Below are 26,996 nucleotides of genomic sequence, written 5' to 3'. Positions count from 1 at the left end.
TTATATTCTTTTATTCCTTGCATTTCTCGTGTTCTAATATCTTTTTTGGAGAGTGTTATGTTAAGGCAAGGTGTGATTGTTACTTAAAAAAATCATTTTAAATAAAGCTTGATGCTGATCTTCATCTTCTAACCTCTTGTGCGGCGTTGCTTGTGTTAAAATAATTATATCTATTCCGGTATTGCATACACCTACAATTTTTTCTAATTACAAAATAAAGAAGAAAATGGTTTTAAAAAATGACCACTTAAATATTTAATTAAACTAGTCATGGTTGTTTATTAACTAAGGTTTAAATATTGTTAACTAATTGAGTAATTAATTATTCTTAAAATGAAAGTAGATTAACTAAAAATAATAAATGGCAAGCCCAAGGTTTACACGGGCCGAATCATACAATTTCCGGCTGGAGAGGACAAATTTATGGGCCCAATAAATCTAATATGGCTGATACCAAAACGACGTAGTTTGGTTCCGTTTATGAACCCGCGTGACCAAAAATTCAAATAAGAGAAACGAACGTTTGTGTCGATTCTGGAACGTGAAGAAGAAGAAGAAGATGGCTTGTGAAGTTGAAGATAACGCTTTTGATCTTCATCGTCTTCGTTCCGATATTTCATCTCTTCTCCAACAGGTACTACCAACTCTCTCTCTTTGTTAATTCAATGCTTTCACTTTTCACTTGCAATTGCAATATTTCATTATTAACCCTAAAGAATGAATAAATAATTCAATTAATTACTAAACTACGTTTTAATTAATTCACAGGTTGACGAGCTTGTCGTGGAAGCGATTAAACTGAAGAGGATAAGCAAAGAGGGCGAAACCAAAATTCAATCGTTCTCTTGTGTTCTGTCTCACATGCTTTCCTCATTGAAGGTCAAAGTCAAACCCTATTATCTTTTTTTTTTCTACTCTGCATTTTTTGTAACTTGTTGCTTGCAATTTCAGCCATGGGTTTCCACATTTCAAAGTGCATTTCGCACTGAAACCCAACAGCATCAACCTGTTTCCTGTGATGAGAGCAGAGTCTGTGACAGTCCTCAAGAGGCAACCTTGGACTCTTTGGTGTCTCCCTCTCCCCTTGTTTCATGGCGTGCTAACTGTACTGTTGAGAGGGGGAGACAAATGTTTATGCTCACACCTCTTCCATTACCTTCCAAATCACACTTAAAGGAATTTGCACACTCTAAATCAACCACCCTTTTAGCTTTGCCTAGAGATATGACTAGTTCGACGGGTAGTGTTGTGGTGAAACCAACTCCGATTAAGCTTGTTAATGAAGTGCCAAGGAATCAAGAAAATGGGGTTATTTCTTCACCAACTTTTCCTAAGAGAGATGGGTCCATGCTTGTTATGATGACTCCTTGCTTGAAAATGTCGCCTCCTAAATCTTGTGTTTTACTAGAACCTATATCTGAGATCTCTCATATGGGTAATGACAAGGTTCGCAAGTCCACTCCCTTTCCTGTTGGGATTAATTACAGTGATTCAGAAGGTTCCGAGTCTCCCGGTGGCGATGACGCTTCGCGGGGTTTGGCATTGAAGTATCCAGAGCTCTTGGGGATAAGACATGTTTCTAAGTCAGGAATTGGAAAGAAAACGGTGCAAGAGTCGCCGGATTGGCTTATGTCACCTCCTAAAACTTGTGTTTTGCTGGAGCCAACTGATGAGAAGTCATTGAAGTTGGAGGAGAAGACTGATAACGAGTCGTGTATAGAGATAACCGAGTCCATTCTTAAGCAACAAGTCAGCAAATTTGAAGGTGATGATGATGTTTCTGAATATCATAATCAAGCCAAAAAATCTGGTAACCAAGGTAATGCTAATTGCTTGATCTATTTAATATTTGTACATGAATTCTGGCTTGTGGGGGTTAAAGGTTGCACGCTTGATAATAGCTGTTAAATTTTTGCTTCTGTGCAGGTCATTTCGTTGGCAACTTATCACATGTAGAGAGCACTCCCATGTGGCATGAACCTGAAAGCTTGTTTCAAACAGGGAAACGTCCTGGTGAAAATACTTTGAAGAAGGAGTTATGGACTAGGTTTGAAGCAGCATCCACCTGGGGGTGTCAACCCAAATTACTCACAGTTCAAAATAATACTCAGAAAGGGTTTCTTGACCTACTGGAAGAAGCTTCCTGTGATGATGAATAAATTAAAGATACGAAAATGTCAAAATTTAAGCAAGCAAATAATCTCATTCGAAAATTTTGACATGTATATGCTGGTTTATGTTGTAACATTTGTAACAAAGAAGTCTGGTGCTTAGTGATGATGCGCGCAAAAAAATGTGCTGGTTTTAATACGTTTACATCACATTTTTTATGTTTTTCTTCCTTTTTCATCACATCTTCTACCTTTCTTTTTGTACTTCTCTCTTTCATCATATACCCCATTTTTGGGTACAAATTTTTTTCTAGGCTAATTGTCATTATTATTATTCTCTGGCATTTTCTTCAGTATTAACTTTTTTTGGTCAATATTCAGCATTAACTATCAATATGGACTTCAATATTGTGTACAAAATCCTAGTAAGGGGGTTTCATTTTTTGAACTTTTTCTAGAATTTTAATTTTGCAAAATCTTCCAAAATTTAATTCTGGAAGTGATTTATAAATTATTTTTAAATTTTAATTTTGAAAATTTTCAAAAAAGTCATGGGAGGTGCGAATATATAAAAAAAAAGGTATGAAAAAAATAAGCCTCTCATTAAATATTGAGTTTGGACCTGGGCTCTACAAAACTTCAGATCAAAATATTGGATCCCGGTAATGAATCATCATTGAAGCTCCTACTCTGAATTGTAAATTCAATGACATTAACATACTTTGGCTATTTTTTAATTTTTATTTAATTTTTTTCTTAACGATTACTTTGTGCAAATGCTCGATTATTGCCATTTTTGAAATGTTATACAAAATGAAGAATAAAAACTCTCGGTGTTCCAGTAACTAGGAATTTTTGAAAATTCGTCATAATTTAAAGCCAAGTCATGTATCAAGTTTTGTTAAATTAACCCATAAATGTTGACCTGAAGTATCTTCAAATATTTTGCGAAATTTAAATTACACGTCTCAGTAACATACTATTCATCAAAGGGACAAAACCTTAATAATGTGCAGTGGTTTACAACACCACCATTCTAATTTATAGCATGACTCGATTATAACATTAGTTTCATGTATTTATAAATATTTTTTAAATTCACGTACAAATTTTAAATACAAACATATTAAACAATATCACCATTATTAAATAATGATAAAATAACTTATTTTCAAGAAAAGAAAAATATAATAGATATCTTTATTGTCAATGATGAGAAAAAAATTAATCCAATTATGAACATAAATTGTGTATATCACAATACATCTCAATATCGATTAATTTGATATAATACGTCAAAATTTAAATTCATTTCGAGATTGACTAAATTCAAATCCTTATGGAATGATGGCTAGCCATCTTAAAAGATACGTGTAATTTTACAGGCAATGTATCACATTTAAAAAAAAAATGGGATTTGTCATATGTTATCCTTCATTGAAGCATCACTACAGGTTCAGCTATCTGCAGCCAATCCCACCACCACTTCATTGGACAACTTTCTTTTTAAGGCAGAAGCATTTGCATTAAATAATTAATCAGACATGTCATCTTCTCCTCCACTAGACTGATAATTGTCGTGGTGCGGTGCAACTCTATGTTGATGTTCAAGACCATCATCCATTTCTAAATCCCCTCTCTTCGAGGAATTGCCCTTTGAACTTGTATAAACCTTGAAACGCATCATGGTACAAAATAGCAAATCATTTTATAATTCAAGTAGAATGGCAAAATTATAGAATAATTAAGTGTCATACCCCAGAATCCTTCCGCTCAATTGCAGCAACACTAGACCTCCGCCTTACGGTCACTCTTGAAGGTATTGGACATTGTTCAACCTCATCACCCCATCTTCCCTCTCTAGCCCTCTTTTTTCTTAAAACAAGTTTAGTTGGAAGAGGCTGCATGTAGAATTTATAAAATTAGCACATCGAGACCGAGTAACCAAGAAAGTACGTACCGGAGCATAAGTTGAGAAAGACATAGATATTGGCTCCAGTAAATACCAAGTAACGTGCTTCTGAATCGTCAAATGAAACTAAGAATGTTGTAGGGTCATCTGCATCATCACCCCGAACCTATTAAGATATTTTAAAATATGTCAGAATAGTGTTAAAAAAAGGGGGAAATTTCTTTAACAGTAAAAGGGTTCATGAATCATGACATCAAATTAGTTACAGAAACTTAAAAGCACAAAATGATGTAATTTTAAGGTAACACTATCGGAATTTTTAAAATATTGCAACATACATCCCAATTATACTCGCGGATCCAAGAATACGAGACTTCTTCATTTTCATCATATATATCCTTTGACAGCTGCCATCACAAAATTTAGATAAATCCATAAGTTAACCACAGAATTATGTACAATAACTAGTGTTTCAAAAGTGAGATCCACATTTAAATTTAATTGCATACCTCTCCTGGTGCTGGGGTCATGTATGCCAAAAACTTATCAGGATTAGCAGGATCTGAGCTCGTTGCAACATAACTTTTCATAACAGCCTGCAGGCAATGGATGGATGGAATCAGTCCAACAACAATTTGCAGTCAGCACCATTGATCAACAGAGTAACCAAAATAAATAGTCCCAATATATATCTCATAAGTTGCTTCTTGCAAACACATTCACAGAACCAGAAGATCATCAATCAGGAAATTAATACCCATCACTATCCCATGAATAAACAAAAGGTAAATTGAATACTTCAAGAGTACATAGCTCCACCCCAAATTGAGTCAAAACTAAAAGAGCAAATTAACAAGACTGGTAATGTATGCAACTTTGCAAACAGGTACAGTATCAATACATTTCCTTTTTATTCTGTCATATATCCTTTTCTGAGCTTTTGAACTTTCAAAGGGTGGGGTGGGGGGGGGGGGGGGGGGAATGAGTTATTGATTAGTAATACATTCATCCTTGCAACACAGTCTACCTTTGATTCAAAGGCATCACGAACAGATTTGTCCAACTTAGCATACATTTCTGAATCAGCTGTGGGAGCATTATCAAATGCAGCAACAACAAACTGTTCATCATACCTGCAGATCAGAACAGAAGAAGGTAGTTTAGTCGTTATTAAATATGAATGTTGTCCAGCAGTTAGTATTATCTAGTGACAAAATATCAGGCTTTATATATTACAAAAAAAAAAAATCAGATTAAAAAATAAGCCAGTGTGTGTAAAAAATTTATTGATGAAAGGTACACACGGTGCCATACCTATCAAAATCAGGTAGCAATGGCATAACCTCAACAGGATACAAATCTTTGTTGGTTGCATGAACAAGATCTGACTTAGCTGCTTCAAATGATGCTTCTATTTCCCTGATTTGTCTTTCCCTATGAGAGAGAATTCAATTATAGTTAGAAGATATTAATTACTTACACATAGTAATTTGTGTCCACAATTGACTTTGTATGGGTGGCATACCTATTGTTAAGATTGTCCAAAATGCTGCGGCCTCCTTTCATCTCTCTCAATTCCTTAGCTTGTTTTTCAGTTAAAGACTACAAATAACATATTCATTAGTTATTGCTAGTAGTGAGAGTAATGCATCATTATATCAACATATATGCCTAGTACCTGCTTTGTCGATTCCATGCTTAGAGGAGATATATATTGTGTTTTGACAAGCCAAGCTACACCTTTATCAGTAGGCCTCTCTTTCCTTTTTATGCCATCTTTTTTTATAGGAGTAATTGCTTCATCATCTCGCAACAAATCTTCATCTTCTGGAGCAAGAGGTGGTCTGAAGCTGGGAGGACTGTATAAAAGGGTGCATCAAACCTTCGCAATCAGCATAATCCACTCAACTATTCAAATTTACTAAAGGAACTGAGGACAATACTTGTAAACACTGAGATCAAGCAGGTCCAGAGGTATCCCTAGATCTGGCTCCACAAATAGCTTGGGTTTGTACATTTTCTCCAGAGATGTGATTGTATATTTTGCATATCTGGCCAATGACCATAAAACTAACGTTAGATTACGTACTAATTTTTATCTGTATATTTCCCAGCTACATACTGATGTAAAGTGAGAACAAGATTCCATACTGATCTTTATCTTTCTTGAATGCCATAAGCTTAGGCTGTGCACTTGGATCTGGAAGTTCATTTCGAAACCTTAAATGAGAGTAAGCATAGAAAATGTGTCAGTATTGGAAGTAAATACAACAAAACCACGAGACAAAATAACGCATTATCCAAAAAATAACAACATATCATTTGTCTGCCATATGGACCATTACAAACACCCATAAGATGTAAGGACTTGAAACAATAGAGCTTTGAAAAAAGAAATTATAGCACAAAATGATCAACGCACTCACCTGAGCTTACACAAAAATGTTGTGGGCTTTTTCAACCTATTTTCAACCCTCTCGCCGCTCAACAATGGAGTAGTTCTCCTTTCTCCCATTCGAGACCCTACAATCGAACCATGCCCCTTCCCAGACGACAACATTTGAGTCTTTTGCAGAACAGTGTTCTGGGATTCCTTCAACTGCTGTCTATGCTTTTCTTCTTGCCTTTGCTTCTCATACTCCCTCTTTTTCCTCAGCCTCTTTTCTTCCTCGGTCTCAGGCCTGCCGGGCGGCCCATTCATCTTCTTCCCTGGCACGGGAGGAACAGCAGGCTGCTTGTGCTGCTTGTGAGCAACGCCATGATTGGAATGCTCGTATTCGCGCCTGCCAGACGTGGAAGGCTCCTTGAAACGCCTCTCTTCATTGTTTTGAGTTACCAGAGGGGGCGAGGGTGAAGCAGGGGGAGGTGGCGGTGGGGGCGACAAAGGAGGTGGCGGCGGGGGAGGTGGCTGATTGTTATACTGATTATTAGGAGGATAATACATAGGAGGTGGTGGTGGAGGAGGCTGGTATGAGGCTTCAGGTGGCGGTGGAGGTGGTGGTGCCGGTGGAGGGTATGGAAAATGAGGGTGATGGGAATTGGGAGGAGGTGGAGGTGGTGCATATGGAACATGTTGTTGTTGTTGTTGATGATAATTGGAATTTGGAGGGATTTGGGGGAATGAAGAAGTAGAGGGATCTCCATAAGAACCCCAATTTTGATTATACTGATGATTTGTACCTGCACCTGCAATAGGGTTTTGAATTTGACTCGATTGCGGAGGGAAAGGCCTGTAAGAGGCCATTCCTTACAAACTCAAATTTAAATCGCTAGGGTTATCTTCTTCTTCTCCTTCTTCTTCTTAAACTTCAACAACAGAGAAAAACCCTAAATTAATAATTAATAATAATGATAATCAAAACGAACCGGTTTGGGTTCCAATTCCAAATCAGAGTGATAAAATCGTGTACCTCTGAGTGACGCTCAGTGATCGATATTGGAAGCGATGGAAGATTGAAAGAGGTGTAGATACCGGCGTGCGATATACTTAACAGAAGCGGTGAATTTTGTGCTTACGAATGCAGCTTCTGCTATTGCTATTATTTCTAACACACACTTCCCCCTTTTTCTTTTTTGCTAATCATTCCCCATCCTGGGAGTGCAAGGGTTTGTTTTTGGGAAGAAAAAATATATATTATACAATGAAAAATATCAGAACATAGTTTATAATCATAAAAATAATTATGTATAAATATTGTAACTCAATTAACATTAAAAGTTAATGATTAATCTAATTACGATTTTTACTAAAATATATTGATAAAATTACACTATATATAGATATATTATGAGAAAATTTATATTTTTATTTAGTCATATATTAACAGATTAAAAAGTTATAGTGGTGGTCATTAGTTGATGATATAATTTTTTTTATATTTACGCAATATTAAAATTAAATTTTAATTTAATATTATTAATTTTAGAATAATTACTTGTTGATTTAAATATATTTATTTTTATTATTCTACTAAAAATTTGTTAATCTAATATTGGATTTAATGTAATATTAATATTTTTTTAACTTATACAGTATTATACATGGTAAAAAAATTGTATATAAATTTTTTTTATTAATAATTATAAAATTTAATAAAAGTTAATACATTAATAATATTAAATACTATAATATTTTATAAAAAATTTATCATATGTAAAATTTTTGATTTTGTAAAATGTTGTATAGATTAAAAAAAAATCAATATTAATATACTACCTTTAGTTTAAGCTCGATAAGCGAAATTTTTATTTTTAAAAAATATAAATAAAATATTTAAAAATATATAACATATGTATCACATAAAAAAAAGTAGAAATATAATGATATAAGTCGACATCTTAAAAGATAAAGACGTAACTCATTTTAATTGTTGACCTATATGTTATCGATTACTTTTATGCATTTTATTTGCATTAAGTTCTATTATTTTTCATACATAGTCGAGACTCCAGAGTTCAGATACATAATGACTTGCCCTGAAAAGGACATTTACACTTTTAATATAGCTTAATTAAATATTGATTTGATACTTTTTAATAGAATAACTTATGTCATAATTTTAGCTATAAAATTTATGACAGGAATCATAAATTACTACTATAAATTGTTTATAATTTTTTAATAAAGTAAGTTCAATAACTCTAAAAACTTCATTGTAAATAATATTATAAATTACATTTTAAAATATTTTAATAAATTAATTAATAGATTTTTTTTCAAATAAGTTCTTATAAACGATTTAACTCTTTTTTTTAAAAAAGGATATAAACTACAAAGTAAATATCTATTTGTATTAGTTTAAATATTTGAATTAAAATTAACAATAAATAGATTTTTATTTTATTACTTTATATATTTTATCAATTTAGAGAATTTTAATTTTTATAATTTTTTTACAAAAAGAATCCTTCATTTTTTTTCGTTTTTGACCTTTCTCAATGTCACAAGTTTTTCATTTAATATCTTGTTTTAAGGGAACTAAATGAAAAATATCATGATATTTCTAAAGACTACATGACGGGCTATTTGGTAAAAGAAATTGTTTTAAATGACTCATTAAAAAATATTTAAAATAATAAATTAAATGAAAATATCATAAATTTTTAGAAACTAATTATTTAATTAAGTCTAGTTTAATTATAAACACATTATTTAACCAGCCCGTAAAATGGACAGGCTTATATACTTAACTATATATGAAATATAAGTTTCAATTCTTAAATGAGAGTATTTTATAAATTATTTTTTAATTACAAAAATTATATTTATTTAATATAATAAAACATTTAATTTAATAATAGTCATCCAATGTAAAAAAGGAAAAAAAGAACTCACAAATATTGTATAAAGTGGAAGAGTAAGATTCCTCTAACATTTGAAAACAAAAGGGATATTTAGGAACAAAATATCTCAAAAGGGCGAAATCACTTTCCTGTGGTGAATATATATTTGTTTATGATACAAAATTCACCAATTACATTGCATTTGCCCTATCTATAATTTTCATTAACTCTCTATTTGGAGCGACACGCTGTTTCTTGCGGCCCAGCTTGCCTCACCAACTGCACAAAATAAGGAACTTTCATTTAACATAACATATTACCAAACACTGCATATTTACATTTCATACAACACTGCTTTACTATATAGTCTCACCTGAAAATAAGCTTCAAGTTTCTTTCTCAGTGAAGCATATTCTTTCTTCAATTGTTGGAAGCTCTTCATGCATCTGCATATATTCAAACAAGATTAGTACCATCATTGTTTAGGAAACTGGGTGAGTGAAACATCACTCTTTATTCATGTTCTACATATACCAAAATGCATTAAGAATGCTAGTTATGATCGTTATAGAAATTACCCTTCTGCATTTCCTGTCCTGCAATATTCCCTAAACAGATTGCACTCTGCTTTCACCTTTTTGGCTCCGATGCTGCAACCCATTATTAAACAAAATAATTAATTCAAATAATTTGGATTCTTTGTTGTGATAAAGCCAACAAAAGTATGTACCTGATGATACTTTTAAATAATAATTTCACTCAAGTGATAATTATAATAATAGTATTAATTATTGTCTTTATTATTTTTCTGTTGGATTATTCTATATTTACCTTGAGCTGCTTCCTTTGAACTGATGCATAAGTGTGTCCAGTTTGTTGAAATCCAAAGGGTTCCTCTCCTTGCTGCAAACACAAAAATGAGTCAACTTTATATACCATTTAAAGAAACGAAAAGTTAATAAAATACAAAGAATGGTGAAATTAATTTACTTACAGAGCCTGTTCTATGTTTGAGATAAGCCGTGATGAATCACGGTAGTAAAGAGTCACAATTTCCTCAACAAAGTTAGGATTAGCATCATCCTGCAATTCTTCCAGCTGGATAAACTGTTCATCCAGTAATCCCTGAAGAAAACCAATGTTTAAACTCATCACTGAACTGTTATGTTGTGTAGCTAGGAGAACATTGCATAATCTATACATTCAAATGATTCCATTCATGGCTGCAATCAATTGCACAAATGCCACCAATCCACCATCAGAAGGTGTGGATTCTTTGTGTTTGGAAGCAACAATATTGAAGGAAGTCTCCATTATCTGTTATTAGTTCCAATGCATGAAACTTTCCTTACAAGTGTCCAAACTTAAATGTCATACCCACTATGAAATACACACAATTTTCCTTAGTCTTGTGATCTAACTATGATAAAGTGAACATATTTGAATGTGTAATTTTCGTTAACCACCAATTAACTATATATTTCAACATATGCTAAAAATAAAATGAAAAATGAAGATAATTTGTGGTGTTTTGGCAATACAATGAAGTTAAGAATTAAGATCATACATATGACATGAATACAATTATAGAAATGGTAGGATAAGGGAAGAACCTGGTCAAAGAGGGATTGTTTCATTGCAGCAACTTGCCTCCGGGATTGGTTTCTATCCATTAGAAGAAAATGTGAAGAGAGAAGGCAAAGGAAAATTACAGTGAATGAAGGGTGGGGAGGGAATGCATGATATGGAAGGAGGTGTGGGAAATGAAGGGTTTTATAGAAGAGAAAAAGATGTCAGGTGTCTAGGATCTAAGAAGTGAGAAGCACGAGACAGAAAGCTTCACCTTTTCCTTTTCATCATTAAGGAGTGGGGCTACTTGCAAATTCGAATGTTGCATTGCATGCACTCTCTCCTTTGGACATTTGAGAGTGAATTTGTGTCAAGGAAAAAGGGGCACTTCATAAGCACTAGGGGACGAGTATCTTCTTGAATGGTATTTGCACATTTGAATGTTATTATATCACCAGATACAGAAATTGATGGATTACATACTTGTACTTTTTTGAAAGGAAATTTTGTAATCATAGTGTAAAACACCTTGCTTTATGTATTTTTCTTACTTATTTTATTATTATGTGTGTTTTCTTTTTGTAATTAGGCAAAATTGATCCTTCTTTTTTGTTGTATTAGATTTATAAAGTATATTAATCTAGGTCTTCAATTAGTCAAATTGGTGAAACTTTTTAAGGGGATAAACCTATGATCTGGTACTAAAAATTTTCATTTACAAGCTTTAACGTTAAGAAAATCAAGCTCTTTACTACTTAAATTAATAGGTATTAGAAATTAATTCTTCAACATTTTATATTTCCATGTGCCTACTCAATTTTATTTTTTTTAAATTTGGGGTCCAAATAAGAAAATGTGAAATACTTAGTATCCGGCGAATTGTTACCAAATTAAACCTTTCTAATGGCAAATTCAACTTATATAATTATATGATAAATTTCTTAAATACTTTTTTTTTAATATAAGAGTGCTGCTACTTATTATAATAAATCGTTTACAAATTCGTTTATGGAAACACTCGTTATTGAGCGTAACTAAACGAATTTTTTATGTGACTAATTCAAGTTTTACAATTACGTATTAAAACCTTAAGATCTTGTTAATAAATTTAAAAATATTAATTAAGAAACCAATAAATATTGATTTTTATTAAAAATTATACTAAAATATATTAAAATGATCAAAATGAGTGAAATACTATACTTTGAATGAAATATTTTATTATTATGTCCTTTAGCATTTTCTAAATTTCAAATACTTTTTCATAAAAGTAGAAAGATAGAAGAATCAGATACTCTACCATTTCAAATACAAGAGTAATGATACTTGTTTTTACAAATCTTTCACAAACTTTAAGATAGATTCATTCAGAACATTAAAAAGGCTACGGTAAGACTAGATTAATTCTTAATGACTTGCATGAATGTTTATAAAATAGTACAATATCATTTTCTAAATTATATTTTTTTATCAATAATAAGAAAAAAAAAATCATAAGGTGTACCCCTTTCAAGAAGCTCAGATATTTAAAATTCACCAGAAGAATCTTGTGACAAAGATTAAACTTATGCTAAACATAAAATAATCTCACGATGAAAAGATGTGATTACAATTCTACCTTTTTTTTATTTCTTTCTTTAAATAGTATTTAGCCGCAAGAAATAGTGGCTGTACGGAACAGTGGGGGCCATTGCATGAGCATCGTATCGTAATAAAGTTGATAGAGAACTTTAATGCAGAACATTGAAATGACACGATACGTGGACGCATTTTCAGTCCATATCCATTTAACCCTTGGTGTTTAATCTGTACCTCATAAAACTAGAGAATAAAGGTTTATAAGTTGCTTTGGTTTCCAAAATTTTGTTAATACAAGTCTTTACAGTTAATTCTATATATTAAAATGTATTTATTATGTTAAAAATATCAAATCATAATAGATATTTTAATTATTAAGTTTTAATACTTTGAAATACTTAAAATTTTAAGTTAATAAAATTGTTCTTTTATTTATTTTGACAGAAAGTATATTTTCTGTAAAAATCTATGTATGGAATATTCGAACATAAGATTTTATCTCTGTGTGCTTTCATGTTTATTATAAAATTTCAAGTATTTTATATAAATATCTTGCGAATAAAATTCTGAAAGTATTTAAGAATTTTCGATTACTGTATTCCAATACAATCGAAACCAATTTTAAAGAATCAGTTTTTTCAAAGAAAAATAGTTTACAAACATCCTTTTGAATATATACATGTAGAAAAAGAAGGGATAAATATATTAGATAATGGTGTAATAAAAAGAGAAATAAAAAAAATTAAACAAGCATTTATAAATTAAAATTATTCAGCTCGAAATACCAAAACTGTGGAGATTACTATATAATTATATGTAACATTGCTTTATGGACTTGGATATATTAGACTACGAACAAACTTTCTCATAATGACTTAGATACGTTTTGTTTTTTTTTTTTAATATAATGTTTTTGCACTTTTTATTGATTTTTTAATTTATTTTTACTATTTTAGTTTAACTAAATTAAAATAGTATGTTTTTAATGTATAACGGGTTAAAAAAAACAAATGAAGATTAAAAGCAAGATCAATCTTATAATAACAAAAATATACTTGAGCTGTATAGTTTTTATCTATTAAAAAAAAATTGCTTCGAACATGAGTAAATCACTTGTGAAATTTGAGTTAGTGCAAATATAAATATCATAATATCTAACTCCAAAAGCACTTGCATACACTATGAGTGGAAATAAGTAAGTTTAAGTTAGATTTTACTTTTTATATATAGCTAATACTCCTTTTTTCCCCCTTATTTGTTACATTTTTAAGAATTTTTTTATTATTTATTTATTATTTTAAAAAGTTCATGATAATATTAATAATTTTAAGTATATATATATATATATATATATATATATATATATATATAAACTTAAACAATTAATAAACAAAAGAGATAAAATGATATAATAAGAAACCATATAGTTTAAAAACATTAATTTGTTATTTTTGTATGAAAACCTTAAAATAATAATTAAAATAGAGAAAACAATAAGTAAGCCATCTTAAATTCTAGTCTAACCTAAAAACTTATATAAAAATATATTTATCGTGAGACATTTACAAAGTCTATTTAAATTATTGATTTCTCAGAGACAATACATACATTTAATCTGATCACTAACTTATTGTCATCCTAACACACATACACATAATAATTACATTTTCATTATAATTTACAGTAAGACTTAAAACTTTTTAAAATTGATTTATATATACTATACGTTTTTAAGTAATATTTTAACAATTAATATTAATTTTAAACAAGAGTATTTCATTAACTTGTAAAAAACAGAATATTGAACTAAAACAGGAATATAGACATAGATATGAATATATATAATTGTTAATTAGAGATAAGCACCGACATTAAATTAATGTTTCATTATGAATATGAGTCATAATTAAAGTATTTATTTTTTGATAAATAAAAAATTATATTTCTTAGTGATTATCATCCTCGTGTCATCATTAACGCCGCACCACGTAAATGCAAACGGTTGGAAAATGGGATTAGAAAAGTAAAGTTTATGGATGTGAAAGAAAAAAAGAATAAACAGAACCCTCTCCCCCTTTCAATGAGACATATACCTAATTAGCATATGCCGTGTGCTCTCGAACAACTCATGTTTGGATATATTTTTTTTCACACTAAGTAACATAAATGCAACTATATTAAATATTTAAAGAGAAAATTTTAATACACATAATAATCTTTAAAAAATTGTAAAAAAAATATATTAGATCAAAGTTCAACCATGATTCGTGAAGCTCATAAATCGTTTATCAAATTTAATTTCTACATTTCAAATTATAATCTGAATATACTAAGAGTTACTTTCATTAGTTCCATATATGATTTGGATTTTGATATTTGTGGAAGGAGAAAAGACAATGAAACAAGCGTTGATTGGAAGCAAAGGAAAATAAAATAAACAAAATTCCTCCCAAAAAAACGATATTGGGCATCGCATGAGACAAAGAATTTATCCTAATTAATATGAGAGAGCCAAAAAGTTTGCTTACGGACACTAAAGCATTATATATATATATATATGAATAATAATAAAAATCTTTCCCCTTTGTTACTACCATGCTTTCATAACACTTATAGAAGGAATAACTTACGAGAAAGAAAAGTGAAGCAAATCGTTGATTCTATGAAAAGACATTGCTAATATTCAAACATGGTTCTTGTCTGACAGTGACACATTATCCCATTCCTGAATTCTAGAACAAAAATATGTATTTCATATCAGATGTGATACAATTATAACACAACACAAATGCAGATGAACTGTCATATAATCTTATAATTTTGAAAGTAAAAATTTATGGCTGTAAGCAAGGGTACGAAAATAGCATATTCATTTTCCCTCAAGTATATATTAACAAAATCAAATAGAAATTAATGATCATAGTAATCATTAGTTACAATCAAATGAAATTAAAAAAATTTAAACATTAACTATTGTCAACTGTAAAAGAAATTTACGTTGACAACCAAAAGTTCCACCATGTCCATGTCCTAGTTTATGAAGAAAAAAAAATATTGTGTATCTAAATACATATAAGGAGTAAAGAATAATTTTTATTTTAAAAATATCTATCACAATAAAAATACAGAAGTGCCATATTTTAAAATAAAATGTATTTAATACTATAATAGCATCTGCATATAAACCCATAATAAGAAATCCTAAAAACATCATATTAATAAGATTTGAAATAATTTCATTCAGGAAATATGATTTGTTTATATGTAAAATTACTGCTTTCACGCTTAACCATATATATATATATATATATATATATATATATATATATATATATATATATATATATGTAATTATAAAATAAGAATTTCTATATTTCTGAAGAAAGGAGGGAGGGTAAAGGGACATGTTGAGTATGAATAAAGTCAACTCCTTTCACTCAGGATCTTTATAGGACACGTGCCATTTGTTTATTGCTCAGAATGGAATATTAAAACACTAGTGGCCATTGCACTTTAACCAAGTAGAATGCGATGGCAACGGTGAAAGGAAACCTCAAATTTAACAGTGTTGAATTGAACTATTTAATTGATCTTGGTAGTTTCGATTTGTGTTTCCATAATCTTTCTTGCTTTCTTGTCATGTCAGTGCATCTTTGTTGAGATCTAGAGTTCATAGACAATTGCTACATAAAGGTGAATAATGAAGCAATGTAGAGGCAAGCCTCAAGGGCCACATATTACATAAAGTACTCAAGTTAGTTCTCTTCTTCAATGTTTTTGCCTTCTGTCTATGCTTGTAAAATTAGCAAAACTTGGACAGAACAAAACCATGTTACTGTTCTAAGGTATGGTGCATAGAGAATAATGAAGAGGGGAATCAGCGAGTGACCAAAGAGGGAAACAAAATAGGAGAGAAAAATTCCCAATGATTGACATGAGAATTTTGCCATGCACCTCAGTGGTCCATCATGTCCCTCCCTACAATTTCAGGAAAGCAAAATGTTTTAAAGGAGAAATAAGTGTTGGAGAAGAGATACTCTTTCTATTCTTTCTTTATTCCTCTGCCACACTCATGTGAAAGGACCAATTCAACCCTCTTCCCATCCCTCCCTTTGTGCTCTTCTTTCCCCTCTTCTCCAATAACATTGTTTCTTTTGCATGTGTATGATCACATCTGCTTCTTTGTAAAGAGTTAAAAAGCTTCATGTTTTGAGTGGGTGGAAGAGTATCAGAATCTGGTTTCTCAGTCATTTTCAAGTTTGGCAGATTGTGGCTTATTTTTTCCCTTCTCTTATTACTATCTCCTATCTTGATAAGGATACCACCCTGGACAATCATAATTCCCTACTTGTACTTGCATTGACATCAGCTACTTAGGATGAACTAACTTAAGTAAGATATTATTAGTCTATTTTTCTCACCCAATTGTAGAAATACATCTCTAAACTATTGAAGTCATATGTGAGTGCGATATCAAGTGTCTGATTGGAAAAACTTACCATCAATTTATGAAATTCAACTTATTACAAAATGTTTCTTGATATAATTTATCAAGATAAGTATTTTTAACTTATCCCAACAAATTTCATCATTAAATTTATTATCGCTTAAAAAGAGTTTATTGAATAAGTGTTTAATTAAGTACTACTCTAATAAGAGAAGAAAATACAGTATGTGCTGATGTTTGCTACGACCATGCAGAATCTTTGTTAGACATATCCAAGAGGAATAAGAAAATATCATATGCAAATGTAATTCCATTTTAATATATGTCCTAAAATTGGGATTTTTTTTAAAAAATGTTGTGAACCAAACTAGAAAGTAGGCGCCAAAATGAAAGAATCTTTAATTAATAATTAAGCAAGCACAACAAATTATTAAAGCTAGAATCTTAACATGTCGAAGTGCCTTCATGTCCATCTTTATGCCAAAAAACATTGATTGCATCAACTATTACCTAAAGCGGGGAAGATCCCATCACAAAAGGGACATGGAGGCATTGCACTCTACCACAGAAGGGATGCCACGTCAAAGAATAAGCTTCTGATATAGGAGCTTCTAGGATGGGTTGCCACGTTGAAGCATCAACAGATGAACAAGGACCTGAAAAAAGGGTATACCTATTCTTTCCTTTCCTCATCAAGAATAATCCAAGCCTGTGGGTATGGAGAGGTTAGCTGAAGTTGCTTTCACAGCGACTCTATTCTTCTCCGGCAGCATCAATTCACAACAGAATCCATTGCTTGGAAGACAAATTGTTGAAAGCAGCTAGCATGCATTGCCCACTAAAGACAACTTTTGATCTGTTCCCCAAAATTTTATCCAAGAAAAGATAAGATGAACAAGACACGATCCTCGTAGTAAACTTGAAAAGGCAGGGACCAAACAACATTACATGCCAACAAAGGACGATAGATAACTGCCCAAATCATGAAAAAGTAAGACTGCCTCATGCAATCAGCAACACTAAATATCACTCACAAATGCAGTTGTCACCATGCCCAATAGACACGAGAGTTGTCAATACCATTACAAATGCTTGTATGTTGTCATAAAGTTTTTATTCTTCTCAAGCAAATACAATGCTAGGCACAATTTCAGATTCAGAAATCAGAATGAACCACACCCTTCACCTAATCACGCCTTCAAAAGAAGGGTCAATAATTTATTATACAGAATCTGCAATAACACCAAACCGCCATAAAATTTATCATCAGAACCCCACCTCACAAATGATTGCTTATTGGCCCTTTTAGTTCTTTTTATAAAACTATTTATTAAAACGAGACGAACTTAACATTTTTGTAAATCAATTTAGCAGGATTAAGGGAAAAAAAAGGTAATGATAATGTTAGGAAAAAAAATAATGTGCATTGTTGTGGGATTTTAATTAGAACAATTATAAACCCTCTTACTTTTTATTCCTACATATCATCCTAATTGTTAAATGAAGAAAGTATTTAATGTGTTTTATGTTTTCAACACAATAATAAATGAACATTTTCATATAATACTTACTTTGTAAATTAGTAAGAGGATTATTAAGAAAATATAAGAAAGCTTTTTTAATTACGGTAGTAAATTTCTGTTGGGAAGAGTGGGATGATATAATACTAAATGCACAAATTTTTAAATGACAAAGAGATAATTAATGTTTAGACCAAGATACGAGTTAAACGTCAAATCTCCTTTCTTACGATAGTGTTGCTTCTCTTCGGTGATATATGGGGCTGAGAATTGGTATAGAAAATTCCATTTAATATTTATGTAAATTCAGAAATAGTATAATTGATAAAAATTTCTGTGAATTTTTACAAGAACAACTTATGCTTATATGATTATTCTAAAGAATTATTGATCAATGTGAATTCGATGCAAAATAAAGAAGGAACACAATCTACTATTGAAGTCAAACATCCGTGTTAACTGTTCAGAGCTTGTTTATCAAAATTAGAAAATCAATTCTTACATTTTTCAATAAAAAACACACTCATAAAAATGTGGTTCATATTAATTTATATATACATATCTCAATCATATTTAATGGATCAAAATCAATTGTACACAACCTTGTGAAATAGTAAAAGAAAACAGGAAGTGCAATTATATGATGTTGAACTCGTACGTTAATAGTATGCTGTAACCACTCAGTACATGGAATCTATCCATGTTCCATTACATCTCTGAGATAACACTCTTATTTACTTACACATCGTGCCTCTGTTTAGTTTCTTGTTAGACAGACCAGACTTCAGACCCAACCAATGAGTCCGAAAACAATGCATAATGCGTCCAAAAACATCAAATTTTACTCGTCAGACGGTCAGTGATGAACTATTGTTGCTTTGGGTGGGTGTTAGCCAATTTTTAAAATTATATAATTAAGTAAATAGAAAACGAATTTTAACAAGTTATATGTTTATTTATTTTTATTTATGTAGTAACTTATTTCCGTTTTAATTTTATTTATCTTGAGTTTTTTTTTTTTATAAGTTTTCTTCAGCACATTAGATTAGATTTATTAATGCTTTATTGTTGAGTATGAAGCACATGGGCGCACTAAATCTTAAACCAATGATTTTAATGAATAAATAAAAGGGGGTGAGAAAGGAAACAAGAAATGCATAATGGTATACAACTTTATTTTTGGAAGGTACTAGCATTATTCATGGTTGAAAATGCTTTCAAATGCTTCATTTTCTAATTTTTAATTATTGTCAAATAAAACTTATGGCGAAATACAAATATTTCAAGCTATAATACAAGTCCATCTTCCTCTACTACCAACCACCTAACTTCTATTCCAACAAATACAATAACTTACAAGAGTAGAAAAGGGACAAGTACAAATAAAATAAAATTATTTCATGACAAAAACCCAAATTTGAAAAATGAACTATTGTTACTTCACCGGTAGCTTCTATAGGCTGGGGTATACATACAGCTCTCAGCAAAGTTCACCAAATCCTTTGGTTGAGGAAGGCGAGTGGCCAAGCCTGAGCAAGATGGGAACTCAATTTCTTTATTGTTCTAAAATTATTTATAATATTTCAAGGAGAAAGAGTATAGTATTAGGTGTGCGCTTTTATAGACAACATATTTAAGCATTTATTCAATAAGTTCTTTTTAAACAATTACTTGTGCTATAAATTTAAAGATAAAACTCATTAGATTAAGCAGAAAACAACTTATTTTAATAAACTATATCAATAAGCTTATTGAAATAAGCTGAAAACAGCCTATAAGAGTCATAAACTGTTTTCTATAGGCTGTTTATAAGCTCTTCCAAACAAGTTTTAAAACATGAAACATAAATCCTTTAGATACCAAATGGAAAACAAAGCCTCACCAAGCTCATAGGCCTTAGCAGCCACATTGGCAGCTATGTGTGCTGAAATCTTTCTGATGTTAGTGAATGGTGGGTATATGAGCCCCTTGTCATAGTCCTCCTGAGTCACTTGTGAAGCCAAAGCCTCAGCTGTTCCAAGAAATAGGATTTGTCATTTACATCAAAGGTGAGTTTGTCCAAAGCTTAAAATTGAACTAAATGTTTGAATCTCTAATGCACTACTTACAAGCTGCCAGAAGCAGGTCATCGTGTACACGAATGGTCCCAGACATTATTAAACCAAGACCAAATCCAGGAAAAATGTATGCATTATTGGCCTGATTGAAAAAGAACACGTTCAAATTAAAATTCATTTCATGTGACAAGTCTTTAACGTTTCTAAAAATTCCATGAACTTAGAACCTGGCCAGGCACAAACACTTGTCCATCGTATTCAAATGGGGCAAATGGGCTCCCACTAGCAAAAATGGCACGTCCCTGATACAAATTCAAATGGATTAGAAACATAAAAAAATGAATGTAGACATTACTCATCCATTCCAACCAGATAATAGCAATCTAACTAGACAAACAGCTAAGCTAAGTAATATTTTAATAAATAAGTTCAATTTCTAATAGGAGGATACCAGCAGAATCTTCATATTACCTGGCTCCATGTATAAGCTTCTTCAGCAGTGCATTCTGACTGTGATGTTGGGTTGGAAAGAGAAAGAATAATAGGTTTCTACAAGCAATTATCAACCACTAGATAGATTAGCTTATGTGGAGATCAAATTGCATGGTAGGTTGACGAATAGATTGACATTTTACCTCATTAATGGAAGCCATAGCTTCAATTACTTCTTTAGTAAATGTTCTCCCTTGTCCTGATGTTCCAATTAGCACTGTTGGCTTAATTTGCTGAGATGAAAACATTGAAATGTGAGAAATTTGAAACTTATGTTCTCTCTACATGTGGGAGAGAGAGAGAGAGAGAGAGGTCATACATTAATAGCATCTACAAGTTCCTGAACAGGTTCATGTTCATGAGCCCAGGGCTTCTTAAAATGTTGAAGCGATTCTTTACGGGAACTCACAATCAAACCCTACGAAAGTAGGAATGAAAGGTTAATCAGATGAAGAAACAAGAAATTACTTTCCACAGGAATGAGCTAAATTGGATTATGTATAACCTTTGAGTCCACCAACCAAATGTTCTTGCGAACTTCATCCAGTGGGGCATTTATCTGCAAGGGCAATAGTTAGTTTTTGATGAATCTAAATCATTCATGCAATGCTCATTTCATAAATCTAACCCGTTTTGATGTTTCAAGTGCTATGAGTTCTGCTATTCCAGTGCCAGCCTGCAACCACAAACCATACAATTCATCCATAAGGATATAGATGATAGAATATTTATTTGTAAGGAAATGCAAGTAAACAATTCAAATTAATCTTGATAATGTCCAACACTCTTTTTCTTTCAGCTTTTTCCTCTGTCATGAAATGATAAAACTTTCCTATCTTCAAGAAGCAATGAAGAAGAAAACATTATTATAGAATGGGATAAACTTACCTCTCCAGCACCAAGGAATAAGAACCTGTGATCAGCCAAGTTTCCCCCAACCAATTTCAGAGCTGCAACTAGTCCTGCAAGGACCACTGAAGCTGTTCCCTGCAATGAAGTAGATAGAATATAAGAGATAATGATTGGCTACCAAACTATCTAAATTAAGCATTTGAGAGGAATTTCTTACCTGAATATCATCGTTAAAAACAAGATGTGTTGACCTATATTTTTCAAGTAGATCAAAAGCATTGTGGTTTGCAAAGTCTTCAAACTACAGCAAAAGGCAAAACAAATATTAGTCTGCGTTCCACTAGCAGACCAGAAAACCAAAAACTGATGTCTTTGCATACTGCTCAGTACCTGAATGAGAATTTTTTCACCATAATTTTGCTTGACTGCAGTCATAAATTCATGCAAAAGTTCAGCATACTCCTGGAATTAAAAAAGTTGAAGGAAATTTGTTAATATGGAATGTTAGATAAAAGAATGGTTGAACTTGAAAATAAAAATTTGGTCAAGTAAAGAAAACAAATCATGTACCAACCTGCCCAGTTACTCGCCTATGTTTGAGCCCTATATATAATTCATCATTCAACAACTTCTCATTGTTTGTACCCACATCAATGGTAATAGGAAGGCACTGAAACAATTGGATAATATATTATTATAGTTGCAATAAGAAATTGAAGTCACATTATACAAAATTAAAAAAAAAAGAAATGCAGAGACTTTCTGACCTAGTTTTAGTTAAATTCCAAAAATTGAATGATATCCGTGAAGCTAGTTTAGAACATTATAACTATTCCAAGTGTTTTTACTTTCTCTACATAAATAATCATAACAATCACAGCAAATTGAAAATACTTACAGCAGAAGGACGAACTCCACCAAGCGCTGTGTATAAAGAAAGTTTTCCAACTGGTATTCCCATCCCCTGATAATACACCATAGGTTACCAAAGGAGAGATTACAATACTAGATCACATAATACAATGATCATAAATTTTACATGCTAACAAGTATAATAGAAATTACTTGACAACCAAGATCCCCAAGACCCAGAATCCGCTCTCCATCAGTTACAACAATGACTTGGATGTTCTTCTCAGGCCAATTCTTTAGTACTTCAAGAATCCTCCCTCTTTAAACCCACACGAGAAAATAGAATAAGTACTTTGACAAATAATGCACACATTATTTTAAACTAAAAGTGTAAAGGGAAAAGAAATTCAAGAAGAGAAAGGAGCAACTGAACTCAAACTTACTTCTCCTTCAAACTTATATAAAGACCCTGAGGTTGCATGAAGATGCTCCCATATTTCTGGCAAGCCTCACCAACTGTTGGAGTATAGACAACTGGGAGTAACTCCTCAACATGATCAATTAGAAGCTTGTAAAACAGCCTTTCGTTTGTCTCCTGCAACCAGCAAATAACAAATAACAAATGGAAAAGGATTAGAGTCCAAACCCAAAATTGCAAATCATACCATGAAGAAAGTTCCACAAAGAAGCGATTTTATGGTATATTCTAAATTCAAAACAAAATAATGACAAAAACAATACAAATGCATAGACAAGAGCAAATCTATGGAAACAGAAATTTATTCAGATATTTCTACGAATAAGTTCTGTTGTTGTCATTCACCTCTAATCTTATGCACTTGCAATTTTGTCGCACAACAGTCTACAAATATCTCAGTTTTATGTTACAAGTAAAAGTGTCTTGCCATCAAGTATCGACTATAGTAAGGATACTAGTTAAGGAACTTTTAACGCAGTTCAAATGCTTCTAATTACTTAAAAAAAGATTATATTAAATTATTTTTTCTTTCATAGATACTTTTCTCTTTTAATAAAAACTTTTTACTGTTGTTTCTTTAACCAATGTCTGCAACATTTTCCTAAGTAAAAAATAAAACGGAGAAGCAGACCAAACAAAAACAATACTAATCAAATAACTCTCCTGGAAAGTAAGAAAAGGAAATGTCAGGAGGCTACCTGAAGATCCATCATTGCCATGTACTTCTGCAATGGAACTTGATATTGGCGTATATGTTGGATCAGTTTCTTCACCTGGACAAAAGAGGCATCAATAACCATTAGTAAATGTAGTATTATCAGGGTAGGCTCACAATCAGACACAATCTAACCACTTCCCACATCCTTTTTTTTTTCCAAAAAGATTATCAGAAACAAGTGATATAGTGAGATGATTAACCTGAGTTTCTTGAGATATAACTGTAGGGGGAAGAAGACCACGCAAGTAGTGAGCATCTCTCTCTGTTTCAGTGAAGGCCAATCCTTTGTTAAAGTGTGGATCTCTCAACAAAGTATATCCACTAAAAACCAGCACAGTGTCAATGTCCCATTCATCCATTCATTCATTCATCATAACACAAACACAAAAAAGAAAATGGAAGTTCATCAAAACAAGTCTCACTCATTCACTCACCTAGCTACAGAAACACTCCATGGAGTAACAAACTGATCCTCCGTGGCCTTATCTTCACCATACACATCCTGAACGCCACCGCCGGAGGTTGGGTTGTCGTCGACGTCAGCCACCGTGGAATCTCCGTTCATCTCTTTCAACGGTGTCTCCATCACAACGCTGCCGTGTCTTTTGCTGCTGCTGGGAGCAGAACACGTGACTCTGGAAGGACCCAAACGCTTTCTCTGCGAACCAGAGTAGTTGGTGCAAAAAGGCCACCCACCTACACCCGAATTGCACTGTGTACAAAGTTCACACAAAAACGGAATAAGGAGAGGATTTCATCAATACCCAGATAAGCAAATGAAGTAATCTGAACGAAATTAGAAGAAAAATCAAATTTTTGTTTGTTGGCGTTATACCAAACAGCAAACAGTGAGGAAAAAGCGGGAAAGCGTAGTAGTTTTGATTGGGTGGTGGAACAGTGGATGAAGAACGTGAATTGAGAAGAGTATTGTAATTATAATTACCATGAAGGAACATTTGTTGGAGGAGATCATGATGGCGGAACAAGTGTGTGAGAGAGAGAGAGTTTCGGTTATTGCTAGTGCTGTGTATGTATCACACACGGGGACACACACACAGAGAGAGAGAGAGAGAGAGTCTTAAGGGATGCTTGGTTTTCTCTTTTCTCTGAGTCTCTCTCTGTGTCTCCCACTCCCTCTTCGCCAGAGGAGAGGAGAGGAGAGAAGGAAGTTAGATCATAATAAATCAAACACGTAAATACACACTCAATAACGGTTTTTTTAATACCTGAAAAAGTACATGCAATAAAAATTTATATAATTTTTAAAAAATTACAAAATAATATATAATTTAATGTGTTAAAAATAATAAATACTATAATTTTTTATAAATTATTACTTATTATTTTTTATTGTGTGACTAAAAGTATTAATTATAAAATTGAAAGTAAAAAAATTATTCAAAATTATGTTAAAATATATTACAAATTATAAATAATGTGTATTAATATTTTTTTAACAAAAATGTTATACTTTTTATTTCATAGTTGGTGTTTAAGAATTTAATTAGCATTCGCCTATTAACTATCATTTTAAATACATTTGATGTTATTATTTCTTATATATATATATATATATATATATATATATATATTATTTTTCATTTTTTATTTTTAAATAATGACATAAATAATTAAAAATTGTTACATGTTAATATTTTATGAAATTGTATTAATAAGATGAACTAAACTTAAACACTCACGTTAATGTAAGGACTTAATTTTGAAAAAAGTTGGAGAATCCAAAAAAATTGTTAAAATATAAAGAATTACAACATATTTAAGCACATTATTTTAGTCGAAATTGTTGATATTTTTTACAATAAATAATATTATTCAAGTTAAGAATATCTTGAATAAGGGTTATTTAAAGTGAATTTATTTATAAAATATTAAAAAAATAAAAAAAATTACTTATCGTTTACTTATTTTAAAATTCATAATAATACTAAATCATAAAAATTTAATGATGAATAATCTCCTACTCTTTTTTTTTACTTCACGAACAAATTCACGTTAAACATGAAGTAGAAATCTTAATTAATAATAGCACAATTTTAATAATATAAGATACTATAACTAAATTTTATTCATATTAAGTATATTTACTATTTTTAATAATAAAAAAAAAAAGATCTTTCGAGGGAAACTGTGGGTTGTGAGATGAGGGTAAACATGGAGAGTGTGGTAGCAACCATGTTAAAGAAGAGGGTACGATGTAAGTTTGCAACTGAAGTACTGTGATGTCATCAAATTGCTTTAAGTTGGGAAGCGTAGGATGGATAATAGTATCCAAACCTTTGAGATTTACATACAATAATGTATTTTTCGCAGACTCAATCAACAGATTCTGAAGCTGTCATAAGTCAGAATAGAAATTGTCCAAGTTTTTTGGAGTCTGAATCTTGTCGTGTATTGTTCTTACTGTATAATACGAGAGTTTGAAGTACAAAAGCAGCACATTCCAAATACCATTTGGGGAACTTTCAAGGATGGTTTTATAATTCTGCTGCCTTCTAATAGAAAAACTCTTCCTTTTGTCTTAGCTACTTGTTTTTTTCACGAAAGGACATATTCATATGCTCATAGTCTTTCAAATATAAATGCTTTTAAGTATTCTTCATGTTGTTGAAGACCCTAACATCTGGCATAAAATATTAATAATCACAAAAATTGTTTTCCATTTTTGTGTGCTAATTTTTAAAGATTTAAATAGAAAATTACAAAAACAATATAATGTTACTTTTTAAAAAAATTTCTTATATATATATATATGCTGTTAACAAACTTAACATGTTTGACTTATTTCATTAAGCCCATGGCATCCAATCTAGTTTTGTAGTGGAAAACAACCACCAAAAGGTGGACCATGGCCCATGGGAATGTGCCCCAGCAACCTATGCCAATTTCTTCCATCACATTAATGCATGTTTTGTAGGGCTTTCAACATCATTAGCCAGTCCACATAAGAAATACAATGCGTTCTTAGTTTTTGTTATTTTTATTTCAAGCAGAACAGTAATTTCACCACTTTTTATTTTTTTTGGGGTAAATTATGTCATGCTAAAAAGAGTTGGATGTTTGTTCTGATTGAAAATTTAAGCTTTGAGACAGGGATCTGAGTAATTTT

The 26,996-nt window shown here is 31.4% G+C and overlaps 4 protein-coding genes across 5 annotated transcripts; 1 reads left to right on the top strand and 3 right to left on the bottom strand.

Moving 5' to 3' along the window:
• Positions 1 to 559: 559 nt before the first annotated feature.
• LOC113851006 lies at positions 560 to 2,159 on the top strand. Its single transcript, XM_027481502.1, has 4 exons — positions 560 to 634; positions 760 to 879; positions 952 to 1,819; positions 1,957 to 2,159. The coding sequence occupies exons 1-4, from the start codon at positions 560 to 562 to the stop codon at positions 2,157 to 2,159; spliced, it is 1,266 nt and encodes a 421-aa protein (XP_027337303.1).
• Positions 2,160 to 3,342: 1,183 nt separating this feature from the next.
• Positions 3,343 to 7,631, bottom strand: LOC113849270 (protein PAF1 homolog). Of its 2 annotated transcripts, none has more exons than XM_027479043.1 (13): positions 7,434 to 7,631; positions 6,450 to 7,329; positions 6,175 to 6,243; positions 5,967 to 6,074; positions 5,702 to 5,882; positions 5,549 to 5,625; positions 5,338 to 5,457; positions 5,051 to 5,156; positions 4,533 to 4,619; positions 4,362 to 4,430; positions 4,118 to 4,189; positions 3,869 to 4,012; positions 3,343 to 3,783 (listed from the first exon to the last, which is right to left on the bottom strand). In XM_027479043.1, exons 2-13 carry the CDS (start codon positions 7,265 to 7,267, stop codon positions 3,646 to 3,648), a joined length of 1,989 nt encoding a protein of 662 aa, XP_027334844.1. In that variant the 5' UTR covers positions 7,268 to 7,329; positions 7,434 to 7,631; the 3' UTR covers positions 3,343 to 3,645. The 2 variants fall into 2 exon arrangements, with proteins under 2 accessions (XP_027334844.1, XP_027334843.1); XM_027479042.1 differs by having other exon boundaries at positions 3,368 to 3,783; positions 6,450 to 7,320; positions 7,434 to 7,571.
• A 1,879-nt stretch (positions 7,632 to 9,510) lies between these two features.
• Positions 9,511 to 11,033, bottom strand: LOC113850123 (histidine-containing phosphotransfer protein 4-like). Its single transcript, XM_027480499.1, has 6 exons — positions 10,920 to 11,033; positions 10,301 to 10,431; positions 10,138 to 10,209; positions 9,885 to 9,956; positions 9,680 to 9,752; positions 9,511 to 9,585 (listed from the first exon to the last, which is right to left on the bottom strand). The coding sequence occupies exons 1-6, from the start codon at positions 10,977 to 10,979 to the stop codon at positions 9,538 to 9,540; spliced, it is 456 nt and encodes a 151-aa protein (XP_027336300.1). The 5' UTR covers positions 10,980 to 11,033; the 3' UTR covers positions 9,511 to 9,537.
• Positions 11,034 to 19,621: 8,588 nt separating this feature from the next.
• Positions 19,622 to 25,047, bottom strand: LOC113850122 (NADP-dependent malic enzyme). The gene is made up of 20 exons (XM_027480498.1): positions 24,813 to 25,047; positions 24,304 to 24,581; positions 24,070 to 24,190; positions 23,850 to 23,924; positions 23,117 to 23,268; positions 22,887 to 22,992; positions 22,720 to 22,785; positions 22,396 to 22,491; positions 22,212 to 22,283; positions 22,039 to 22,122; positions 21,858 to 21,956; positions 21,598 to 21,645; positions 21,475 to 21,528; positions 21,289 to 21,387; positions 21,113 to 21,202; positions 20,949 to 21,026; positions 20,705 to 20,779; positions 20,529 to 20,619; positions 20,303 to 20,431; positions 19,622 to 19,949 (listed from the first exon to the last, which is right to left on the bottom strand). The coding sequence occupies exons 1-20, from the start codon at positions 24,840 to 24,842 to the stop codon at positions 19,861 to 19,863; spliced, it is 1,932 nt and encodes a 643-aa protein (XP_027336299.1). The 5' UTR covers positions 24,843 to 25,047; the 3' UTR covers positions 19,622 to 19,860.
• Between the last annotated feature and the right edge of the window lie 1,949 nt (positions 25,048 to 26,996).

This window comes from Abrus precatorius, unplaced genomic scaffold (genome assembly GCF_003935025.1).
Source record: "Abrus precatorius isolate BTA unplaced genomic scaffold, Abrus_2018 Scaffold9, whole genome shotgun sequence".
In the NCBI taxonomy this organism is placed as follows: Eukaryota; Viridiplantae; Streptophyta; class Magnoliopsida; order Fabales; family Fabaceae; genus Abrus; species Abrus precatorius.
This window is presented reverse-complemented; position numbering and strand designations above follow the sequence as displayed.

Excerpts from the sequence above, each read along its gene's own strand:
- LOC113851006 (XM_027481502.1), top strand. The coding sequence starts at position 560 with ATGGCTTGTGAAGTTGAAGATAACGCTTTTGATCTTCATCGTCTTCGT. Across the intron at positions 635-759 it reads TTTCATCTCTTCTCCAACAG|AATTCACAGGTTGACGAGCT; the intron begins GTACTACCAACT and ends TACGTTTTAATT. Across the intron at positions 880-951 it reads ACATGCTTTCCTCATTGAAG|CCATGGGTTTCCACATTTCA; the intron begins GTCAAAGTCAAA and ends TTGCAATTTCAG.
- LOC113849270 (XM_027479043.1), bottom strand. The coding sequence starts at position 7,267 with ATGGCCTCTTACAGGCCTTTCCCTCCGCAATCGAGTCAAATTCAAAAC. Across the intron at positions 6,244-6,449 it reads ACATTTTTGTGTAAGCTCAG|GTTTCGAAATGAACTTCCAG; the intron begins GTGAGTGCGTTG and ends CTCTCATTTAAG. Across the intron at positions 4,431-4,532 it reads TGACCCCAGCACCAGGAGAG|CTGTCAAAGGATATATATGA; the intron begins GTATGCAATTAA and ends TTGTGATGGCAG.
- LOC113850123 (XM_027480499.1), bottom strand. The coding sequence starts at position 10,979 with ATGGATAGAAACCAATCCCGGAGGCAAGTTGCTGCAATGAAACAATCC. Across the intron at positions 9,753-9,884 it reads AGGACAGGAAATGCAGAAGG|ATGCATGAAGAGCTTCCAAC; the intron begins GTAATTTCTATA and ends GAATATATGCAG. Across the intron at positions 9,586-9,679 it reads AACTTGAAGCTTATTTTCAG|TTGGTGAGGCAAGCTGGGCC; the intron begins GTGAGACTATAT and ends TATTTTGTGCAG.
- LOC113850122 (XM_027480498.1), bottom strand. The coding sequence starts at position 24,842 with ATGATCTCCTCCAACAAATGTTCCTTCATG. Across the intron at positions 24,191-24,303 it reads TGGAGTGTTTCTGTAGCTAG|TGGATATACTTTGTTGAGAG; the intron begins GTGAGTGAATGA and ends GCTGGTTTTTAG. Across the intron at positions 21,529-21,597 it reads CACTTGAAACATCAAAACGG|ATAAATGCCCCACTGGATGA; the intron begins GTTAGATTTATG and ends TTGCCCTTGCAG.